Source organism: Ochotona curzoniae, unplaced genomic scaffold (assembly GCF_017591425.1).
Source record: "Ochotona curzoniae isolate NIBS_2020 unplaced genomic scaffold, NIBS_Ocur_1.0 scaffold_2453, whole genome shotgun sequence".
NCBI classification, from domain to species: Eukaryota; Metazoa; Chordata; class Mammalia; order Lagomorpha; family Ochotonidae; genus Ochotona; species Ochotona curzoniae.
In genome coordinates, this window is record NW_024467094.1 from 31,805,503 (window position 1) to 31,816,237 (window position 10,735).

At 47.5% G+C, this 10,735-nt stretch overlaps 3 protein-coding genes across 3 annotated transcripts; all 3 read left to right on the forward strand.

The window, feature by feature from the left end:
* Nucleotides 1–696: 696 nt before the first annotated feature.
* On the forward strand, nt 697–1,182 carry LOC121169794 (keratin-associated protein 9-2-like). The gene has a single exon (XM_041000512.1). It carries the CDS (start codon nt 697–699, stop codon nt 1,180–1,182), a length of 486 nt encoding a protein of 161 aa, XP_040856446.1.
* Nucleotides 1,183–5,478: 4,296 nt separating this feature from the next.
* On the forward strand, nt 5,479–5,964 carry LOC121169795 (keratin-associated protein 9-2-like). The gene has a single exon (XM_041000514.1). It carries the CDS (start codon nt 5,479–5,481, stop codon nt 5,962–5,964), a length of 486 nt encoding a protein of 161 aa, XP_040856448.1.
* Nucleotides 5,965–10,005: 4,041 nt separating this feature from the next.
* Nucleotides 10,006–10,491, forward strand: LOC121169796 (keratin-associated protein 9-2-like). The gene has a single exon (XM_041000515.1). It carries the CDS (start codon nt 10,006–10,008, stop codon nt 10,489–10,491), a length of 486 nt encoding a protein of 161 aa, XP_040856449.1.
* Nucleotides 10,492–10,735: the final 244 nt, after the last annotated feature.

Sequence of the window (10,735 nt, forward strand, 5' to 3'; positions counted from 1 at the left end):
CCAAACCACCCTAGTTAACATTCAACATATGCCTCGAGGCAGGAAGTTTACTGGTCACCTAGAACGTATCTGTGCCAAGTCCCCAGGGAATTCCTCCACCTCACCCATCGCTTTGGTTCCACATTGCCTTTAAACATTGACAACATCGTCTTCCCAAGTCTCTTTGACAGGAGATACACAGGTTCTCTGGCTTGTACAGACACAGGTGCTGCTTGTGGTCAGGATCAAGGAGCTTGCAGTGAGCAGATTAAAATCCACACACTCCAGTCAGCAATGTGCACTTGTCCAGGGACCTTCCCTGTCTATACACAGCCAAAGGACTGAGGTAGGCATTGCGAGCTCCCCAACACTCCCAGGCCAGCAGGAACCAACATATGACCAATGATAGTCAAAGCAGGAACAGGGTTGATGATGTGGCCGTCTTCGTTTTATCTAAAAGGAAGTTTTTATGACTTGTTCTCAATTAAGGAGCCAATTAAGCACTTACTTTCAAAAGGTCCTTAACATCTGGAGAACAACTTCCTAGTTGAAAACATCAACATGATCATGGGAAATGAATGTAAACAAGAAAAACCTCTGCTTATTGGCCCAGTCTTCGGAGCTCCAGGGTATAAAAGGCCCAGAGTGCAGAGAAGCACCATATTCTGAGAAACTCACCTGTGCACAGAAACCCGCCTTCCTCCCACCCCTGACACCATGACCGGCTCCTGCTGCTCCCCTTGCTGCCCACCCCCCTGCTACAGCACCACCTGCTGCAGGACCACCTGCTGGAAACCAGCCTGTGTGTCCTGTTCCTGCAGCGCCCCCTGCTGCCAGCCCAGCTGCTGCCAGTCCAGCTGCTGCCGCCCCACCTGCTGCCAAACCACCTGCTGCAGGACCAGCTTCCAGCCCTCCTGTGCCACCAGCTACCACTGCACACCCCGCTGCCAGCCCAGCTGCTGTGTGGCCAGCTGCTGCCAGCCCTGCTGCCAGTCCAGCTGCTGCAGGCCCAGCTGCTGCAGCTCCCCCTGCGGACAGGCCGGCACCTGCACCCCTGTCTACTGCACCAGGACCTGCTACCACCCCACCTGCATCTGCCTGCCCAGCTGCTGCCCGCCTACCCGCCGCCTGGCCTGCTGTGAGCCCAGCTGCTGCCACCCAACCTGCTATGTGTCCAGCTGCTGCCAGCCTTCCTGCTGCTGATCAGCTCTCTGAAGAACTGTCATCATCACACAACAACCTTCTCAACTGACTTGTCATGCCTGTACGAATTCATGCCCCACCTTTGCTAGAAAACAGCATGTTCTCCCCAACAAATCTGTTACCTGTCTGCCTTTTGGATCTTCTGAATCAGCCTAAGAGAGTAGAATGTAAACATCATCCTGATTCGCTTGCCTTTATGTCATGTGATTCATGATGCAGCCTGAGAAATCTTAGTCATGAAACTACCACTACATAAATCAGTAAACTTCACAAACTTATACAATATTTCTATAAGTCATCAATCAATTTTTAAGTTTTGTTTTCTTTTTCTAACTGTACTCTAAGTTCTTGCATTCTAGCTTCTCATTTCTTAATCCACTTTGAATGTATTCACCAGTACAGGCTGTCCTAATAAATCTTTGAAAAAGATGACTATTTCTGATGACTATTTCTTCCATGTTGTGTTTCTTCATTCTACTATGGCAAGAACATTCCGCATGTTTTCCCTCAGTTTCAGAATCTGTGACATTTTATTTCTCTAATCTATGTGGTGTTTAGCTAGAGACAGACATCAGATAACGGGAGAAATCAAGGTACCCAACGATAAAGGTCCCATCCACTGATTCATCCTCCATGTACCCACATAGGAACGGCTAAGTCAAAGGGTAGCTGAACACCAGTGACACAATAGATATCTCCCGCAGCCGCAAAAGGAATCCACATATTTGAAGTAATCATTGCATTCCAGGTGCCTGTGTTACCAGGCAGCTGGAGTCAGGTTCTGAGGCTGGGAATTTAACTGAGATACGCAAAAGTGAGACACAAGCACCGCAGCTATTAGCTCAAACACTTGCTCTGCTTAGTATAGTTTTCAGGGTGGATTGCGTTACCATCACACTGTCCACCATAGATCTCTAGCACCTGTTTGCCCAGCACTACTGACATGTGACAGCTGTTGACTCAGCCCCCGTTCACTCTTCCTATCAGCTTTGGAACCACCGCTCCCTTCTTCCTTTTGTGGGTTTGTCCAGTGTCGTCATGTGAGTACAGCCTTTCAAGTTTTGTCCTTCTGTTTCTGGCTTACTTCAGTTAACATCAGGACCTCAAATGTTGTGAATGTGTAACCCGCTGGCCAGCCTGCTGGTTGATGGGAGCATTCCCTTCCTTTGAAGGCTGGATAATGTTCCATCACAGGCATGTACCACATTGTCCACAGTCATTTGTTCATAGATGAACATTGTTGCTTCCACAGCCTAGCTGTTGTATATAGTGCTGCCATGGGCATGAGAGTGCCAACATCTCAGCATTCTGATTTCAATCCTTTGAATGGAATTTCCAGCTTCTCTGACGCTTCTACCTGTAATACTTTGGGGGAATTTCTGTACTCTTTCCCACAGTTCCCATGCCATTTTTCACTCTCACCCATGAACCAGTGCTGTAATTTCTACATGTCCTTGCCAAGACCTTTTAGCTGTTGTTTTTATTTTTGCATGAGCCAAACCCAATACTCTAATCTTTCATTTATTCCAAAACAATATTCTAACATTTTCTGGGGTCTCAGGCATTCAGAACACATGGTTGTGGGTAAGGAACTAGAAACCTTGTGGGATATTTTTCCTCCCCAGTGCAACGCATGGCTGGGCACTGCCAACCATGGTGCTTTGTTCCCCTCCTGAATCCAACTGTGTATGACTAACCACCCTACTCCTTTCTCAGAAATGTATGCTCAGTTGATGCAATTCATAGCTGGAGTAGAGTAAATTTTTCTCATCCTAAAGCCATTCCTTCTCCTTAAGAATCCTCTGCATGAAATGGCTATGCCCCTGTTGAAGTCACTCAGGTTCCACTGTCCAAGGGATTCCTTCATTCCTTCTCCATTTCCTGATTAATGGTACCTGGAAGTGTTGTGAGATTTCAGATAGGTTAGTATAAATTCTCTTTTGGTCCATTCCACCATCACATGTAAGAGCCAATTATGATATTACATGGCACACAAGTTTCATTTTAATTACTTGTCACTTGAGTGTCATCATTAACTTCTCTTGAAGCATAAATGTGAAATCCAGATGAGTAGGTCAGTCTTTAGAGTGTTACGGGGGCTCTCACGGATGAACACAACACTTGTTGTAGCGTTGACGAGGCATTCATTGCAGCAAATGGGTCTGCACTTCGTTGTCTTTGTCCATGGGATGTAACAATGCTCAGTTCTTTGGATACCAGTGCTTTCCTGGAATCCTTATATCCCAAAAATGAACCCATAGGATTCAGGCGCCTAGTGAAGGAATTGTACCTCCAAACCTGCACCCTGCACCAGCACTGGTAGTGCTTTTGTGGGCTGTGAATGTGCCTTCAGCAATAGCAGCCTTGGGAGTCACATTAAGATCCTGTTGGACATGAAAGAGTGGATATCTTGCCATTGTGCTGGTCCCAATCAACACATGTTCAAGATAGAGTACCTTAGCATGTAAGAAATGAAAAAGTCTTTATCAGTTTATGAAAAGAATCTGTGGGCTCAGGGTGGTAGCCTAGTGGCCAAAGCCCTCACCTTGCATACACTGGGATCCCATATGGGCACCAGTTCTAGTCCCACCTGCTCCACTTCCCTTCCAACTCCCTGCTTGTGGCCTGGGACAGCAATGGAGGATGGCCCAAGACTTGGGACCCTGCACCTGCATGGGAGATCCAGAAAAAGTTCCTGACTCCTGGCTTTTTCAGATCGGCTCAGCTCTGCCTGTTGCAGCAACTTGGGGAGTGAACAAGCTAATGGAAGATTTATCTCTCTGTCTCTCCTTCTCTCTATAAGTCTGGTTTTCAGTTAAAAAAAAAAAACTTAAATAAGCAAAAAAAAAAACAAGCAAAATTTAAAAAAAAGAATCTGCAAAAATGAGCATGGATATTGAATTCTGAAATACCAAGGACATACAAAAATTTGCACTAACTCATTCTATTCAAGATTATGCTAGAGAACCAGGGAATAAACTATGACAGGAAAAAATAAAATAAAATAAAATAAAATAATGCTATGGGGGCGAGCATTGTAGCACAGCAAGTTCAGTGGCCACATGGACTCCTGCAACCCATATTAATGTAATAAGCTTGAGTTCTAGCTGCTGCGTGATTCTGACCAAGCATCCTATTAATTTGAGAGAGCCTGAGGCCTGCCCAACCCTGGCGCTCATGGCCACGTGGAGCGTGAAGCCACAGGTAGAACAACATCTCTACTCTCTATCTCCATGTAGCAGCTATCTATCATCTCTCTCTATCTCTTTTGTCTCTAACTCTACCACATCCCTTTCAAATGAATAAATGAATCTTTCACAAAAACACAGGGTGTTCTGAAATTTCCAAGTTATCATCATGCATACATGATACAACAATATATATAAAATTCAAAACATAAGACTCTTTTGATAGAATGATAGCATAGTAAGGGAAAAGAAGAAGAAAGACGGGGTAGATGGCAGGAGTACATATGAAAGGTGTGCAGTCTGAGAGCTGACATTTAAGGCTCCGCTGGTGAAGGAACTGAGTAAGTACAAGAGTTAGCAACTTGTCTCAAATCACCCACAGCTGTCATGAGTCATCTGAGAATCACCCTGGACAATCCAGGATGCGTGGGATCCCCAGAACATCATTGGTTGATGGTTTTCTCCTTCTCTTTCCATCCACCTGCATTGGTTTTGCTCCATCACCCACTACATTGGAACAAACATCTACCTCCCAATCATGTATCATACAACATGGATTTCCAGTGTCCCCACACAAGCCTACAGCCCAGACACCTGGGTTAGTCCTGAAGCAGGTGTTCCAGGGTGAGCAGACCCAGACTCACACACTCACCTGATCACTGTGGCCTTAGCAGCAGCATGTCCCTCCCCCAGACACCCCCCCCCCCACACACACACACAAGAACAAGCTGCACAGGGACTATAGCACAGACCCTCCCACCACAGCAGGAGCTGTCACATGACCAGGTGGTGGTCCCAGCAGGAACCATGCTCATGACTTGATCATCTTCCTTTTATCTCTAACACTGGCTCCAAGATTATTCTCAATTAAGGAACAAATTAAGCACTTACTTCCAGAAGACTCACGGCACTTAAAGAAAAATGACTTCCTCCTTGAAAATTCCCCAAGGACTGCAGGACACAATGTAAACAACAACAAGGAAAGGTGCTGCTCATTGGCCCAGTCTTCGGAGCTCCAGGGTATAAAAGGCCCAGAGTGCAGAGAAGCACCATATTCTGAGAAACTCACCTGTGCACAGAAACCCGCCTTCCTCCCACCCCTAACACCATGACCGGCTCCTGCTGCTCCCCTTGCTGCCCACCCCCCTGCTACAGCACCACCTGCTGCAGGACCACCTGCTGGAAACCAGCCTGTGTGTCCTGCTCCTGCAGCGCCCCCTGCTGCCAGCCCAGCTGCTGCCAGTCCAGCTGCTGCCGCCCCACCTGCTGCCAAACCACCTGCTGCAGGACCAGCTTCCAGCCCTCCTGTGCCACCAGCTACCACTGCACACCCCGCTGCCAGCCCAGCTGCTGTGTGGCCAGCTGCTGCCAGCCCTGCTGCCAGTCCAGCTGCTGCAGGCCCAGCTGCTGCAGCTCCCCCTGCGGACAGGCCGGCACCTGCACCCCTGTCTACTGCACCAGGACCTGCTACCACCCCACCTGCATCTGCCTGCCCAGCTGCTGCCCGCCTACCCGCCGCCTGGCCTGCTGTGAGCCCAGCTGCTGCCAGCCCTCCTGCTATGTGTCCAGCTGCTGCCAGCCCTCCTGCTGCTGATCAGCTCTCTGAAGAACTATCATCACACAACAACCTTCTCTAACTGAATTAACTCTTCAGAGACCAATTCACTTCCAAACTTTTCTAAAACCCAGCCTGCTCTGCTTGCGTTAAACATCATCAGCCAGCCTGAGGGTTGCAGAGCTTCCTCCTGGTTCTCTTGTTAGGCCCAATGATCCTAGTAGCATCTTTGCATGTCCTCAATTTGAAGTTCTGGGATGGGTTTGACTCCTGAGTCAATGCCTTCCCTCTCTTCTTCAATGTTCTTAGGAAAACAAGCCCTCATGCATTTCTCATAGATTTCTGTAATCAACTGTGCCCTGCATAATCATGGCTACTTGTTTCTTGTATCCTGATGTTTCCCTTTTATCATCTCTCCAAGTGATCTCCTGAGTGTTAGGGATTTTTCTCTAAATGTACCTTCAATAAATTCTGAGCAAGCGTTCATCCTAAACTGTGTTTTGTTTGATTGCCTAGTGCTTCTGACATGGGGTTTTCATTCATGCTGCCCAGATACACATTATCCATTCAGAGCCTCATAACAGCCCCTCATAAATTACTACCCCAATTTCTCAGAAAATGTCCTTGTGATCTTCTGTACCCATTGATTGGAAGACATAGATTCCAGACTTCATCGTCCCACCCTGCACAAGATACTTTCATTTCTATCTCAAGAGGGGCATACATGACATTAGGACTCAGCACTACAAGGTACCCCTTGTCTTTAGGAATAGAAGGGATGGGGCCTGGCACAGTAGCCTAGTGGCTAAAGTCCTCATCATGTATGCTCCAGGATCCAATATGGGCGCCAGTTCTAATCCTGGCTGTCCCGCTTCCCATCCAGCTCCCATCCAGCTCCCTGCTTGTGGCCTGGGAAAGCCGTTGAGGATGGCCCAAAGCCTTGGGATCCTTCACCCATGTGAGAGACCCCAAAAAGGCTCTGGACTCCTCTCACAAAGAAGAATTAGATAATTGCTTGTAAAGTGCAGACTGGACAGCATATGCAACATTAAGGCAATTTGTCTCCCTAGCCAAACTGTTATTAAGAAAATCAAGTAGGGATAAAGTTGGGTATAGGGCACCTGCCATGAACATCTGTGACTTTGAACAGCCGACAATCTTACAACCGTCCATAGGAGCAAACACGACCCACTGTGTTTTGTGAGGTGAATATGAAGCTTCTGGGGGAAATTGAATTGTGCGCTTCCAGAGAGATCAGAAGAATGGGAGAAAGGAGAAAGGTGGGGGATTTGTGCATGTGTAGGAGTTGCAAGAGCCAGAAGGCTGGTGCCGCTGAGTGTCAACTCATGGTGCAGCCTAAGCATTCATTGCTGGAAGGTTTGAGAATGGCTCTGAGAGGAACTGGAACGCTTGGAGCCTGATTCACCTTCTTCCAACACTGGAATAGGGCATTTTTCCCCGCATCCTCAACATTTGTTCTTTGTTGATTTCTGTATGTAGGCCATTCTCACAGTTAGGTGGAGCCTCAATTTGGTTTTCATTTGCACTTCCTTAATAGCTAGGGAGCCAGAACATTTTTTCATATGTCTATTAGTCATTTGAATGTATTCTTTTGAAAAATGCCTCCTCGAGCCAGTGAAGTGTCCTAGTGGCTAAGTCCTCACTTTGAGCATGCCAGGATCCCATATGGACACCAGTTCTAATCCCAGCATCCCTGCTTCCCATCCAGCTCCCTGCTTGTGGCCTGGGAAACAGTTGAGAATGACCCAAAGCCTTGGGATCCTGCACCCCCATGGGAGACCTGGAGGAAGTTCCTGGCTTCTGGCTTCAGATTCGTGCAGCACTGGCAGTGAATCATCGGGCAGAAGGTCTTTCTGTCTCTCCTCCCTTCTGTATATCTCACTTTCCAATAAAATAAGTTAATTAATTTTTTAAAAAGAATTTTAAAAAAGAAAAATGCCTGCTCATTTTCTTCATTCATTTCTTAACAGGGTTGTTTGTTTTCCTCTTGTTGAATCTCTGAAGCCTGAATGAAAATCCACAGTCCTGGCTCAGGTCTGGCCCAGACATTGAGGGCATCTGGTGAATGAATCAGCAGGTGGAAGACATCTCTCTCTTTCTCTCTCTCTCCCTCCCTCCCTCCCTCCCTTCTCGTGTACGTGTGTTCCCTCTCTGTGTCACTGTGCCATCTAAATGAGCAATATAATAATTTTATTTATAAAATGCATGGGCTGTCATGCTTTCTGTGTTTGTTGAAGTTGTCAATCTATTACCAGGCTGCTCTATGATTCACCGATCACACACACACACACACACACACATCCCCCAAGTTCTCATCAGGTTAGCTAAAATGTTCATATCCTGCAAGTTAAATTCCTCTTCCAACAGTCTGAGTTAAGCAATAAATACAATTCTTCACTCCTGGTCTCTGGCATAGTGCAGTACTGTTGTGGAAATGTTCAAGTTCTCATGTCAGAAAATCGGGCAGGGTGCTGCTGTTTGTGTCCAATGTGCAAAATAACAAAGTTCAACAACTTGGCTGCAAGTTTCTTCCTGGAATTCCCCCACTTGTAATGATCAGAGAGGGCCTCATGGGTTTCCAAGCACTCCTACTAAAAGAGAATCGTTGTTTCCAAACCACAACCTACATTAGCATAGCTGGTGAACTTAGAGAACACAAAAGTGCCTCCAGAAATACCAAAATCAGGAGCCCCATTAAGGCCAAATCCATTTTTGGGATACAGTGACAGAATGAATCTTCAACAAGATACAAATGAGTCAAATCCAACATCATTTCTGTGTCTGTATGCGTGTATGTGTATATATATAATAACCATTTTCAGAAATGCAAGATTTATTGGGCATATTGACATTAATCAACATTTTACTCACATTTAATGAACAAGATACAATTATCATATAGTCTATTTCTTATCCTGGTAACAGTAATATGGAAGGACTCCCGTGGTGATATTCCATCAGGTTGGAAGATAATCATTTTCAACCTTTCACATGAAAAAAAAATCTTCAAAAACATTATAATCATGTTAGGCCTAGAGGATAAATAATGTAATCTCTCAATAAACCCGATTCTGTCTCAGAAGAGAAGGAGGGGAGATTGGAGACAGGCAAAGAGAAAGAGGGAAAAGAAAAGAGAGGGAGGAAGAAAAATGAGGTAGAGATGAGAAAGAGGGAGAGAGAAAAAAGAGTGAGGCAGATGACAGAGATGAAAGAGACAGGAATGCACAGAGCAGGCAGGCCCAAGCTGGGTGCTAGCAGTGGAGGTTGGGATTTCAGTATGCAGATCCTGCCTGTTTGCCTGGACCAGCAGCAATGACATCGTAGAAGGCTGCCTATGCTCTACCAGGCAAGCCCCAAGCCCTGGAAAAATCAAAGGAAAAGGCACCTATCACTCAGCTGAGGCTTTCTTGCTCACATATACTAGTTCTGCAAACTTATACCCACTTGTAACAACTCAATTCCACCACCCAGGAGTAAAGTATCAAACATCCTCCTGCTAAGAGTGTGAGATTGAACAAATACCAAGTATGTACAGAACAGACCCCTGGTTTAGTCTTGAAACAGGTGTTCCATGGGTGAGCAGACCCAGACTCACACACTCACCTGATCACTGTGGCCTTAGGAACAGCATGTCCCTCCCCCAGACACCCCCCCACACACACACACACACAAGAACAAGCTGCACAGGGACTATAGCACAGACCCTCCCACCACAGCAGGAGCTGTCACATGACCAGGTGGTGGTCCCAGCAGGAACCATGCTCATGACTTGATCATCTTCCTTTTATCTCTAACACTGGCTCCAAGATTATTCTCAATTAAGGAACAAATTAAGCACTTACTTCCAGAAGACTCACGGCATTTAAAGAAAAATGACTTCCTCCTTGAAAATTCCCCAAGGACTGCAGGACACAATGTAAACAACAACAAGGAAAGGTGCTGCTCATTGGCCCAGTCTTCGGAGCTCCAGGGTATAAAAGGCCCAGAGTGCAGAGAAGCACCATATTCTGAGAAACTCACCTGTGCACAGAAACCCGCCTTCCTCCCACCCCTAACACCATGACCGGCTCCTGCTGCTCCCCTTGCTGCCCACCCCCCTGCTACAGCACCACCTGCTGCAGGACCACCTGCTGGAAACCAGCCTGTGTGTCCTGCTCCTGCAGCGCCCCCTGCTGCCAGCCCAGCTGCTACCAGCCCAGCTGCTGCCGCCCCACCTGCTGCCAAACCACCTGCTGCAGGACCAGCTTCCAGCCCTCCTGTGCCACCAGCTACCACTGCACACCCCGCTGCCAGCCCAGCTGCTGTGTGGCCAGCTGCTGCCAGCCCTGCTGCCAGTCCAGCTGCTGCAGGCCCAGCTGCTGCAGCTCCCCCTGCGGACAGGCCGGCACCTGCACCCCTGTCTACTGCACCAGGACCTGCTACCACCCCACCTGCATCTGCCTGCCCAGCTGCTGCCCGCCTACCCGCCGCCTGGCCTGCTGTGAGCCCAGCTGCTGCCAGCCCTCCTGCTATGTGTCCAGCTGCTGCCAGCCCTCCTGCTGCTGATAGTTCCTCAGACCACCATCTGGGGCAACCATCTGCTGGTGACCATTCAATCAGTTCTCTGGGCACTGCCCCAAGCCCATTCTCACTTGTTGCTGAGATCCACATACTGCTGCCATCTTCCCATTAATTTTCTGATTAAAAGGTTTGGTTCTTTCTCTTGGTAGCATGCAGCTGATCGGCCTTAGTTTAAGGATCTCTGTTTCTTGTCACTCACTATGACAGGTGCAGGCCCCTTTGTATCTTC

Bases quoted from the DNA above. Each gene is read 5' to 3' on its own strand.
- LOC121169794 (XM_041000512.1), top strand. From the start codon at position 697: ATGACCGGCTCCTGCTGCTCCCCTTGCTGCCCACCCCCCTGCTACAGC.
- LOC121169795 (XM_041000514.1), top strand. From the start codon at position 5,479: ATGACCGGCTCCTGCTGCTCCCCTTGCTGCCCACCCCCCTGCTACAGC.
- LOC121169796 (XM_041000515.1), top strand. From the start codon at position 10,006: ATGACCGGCTCCTGCTGCTCCCCTTGCTGCCCACCCCCCTGCTACAGC.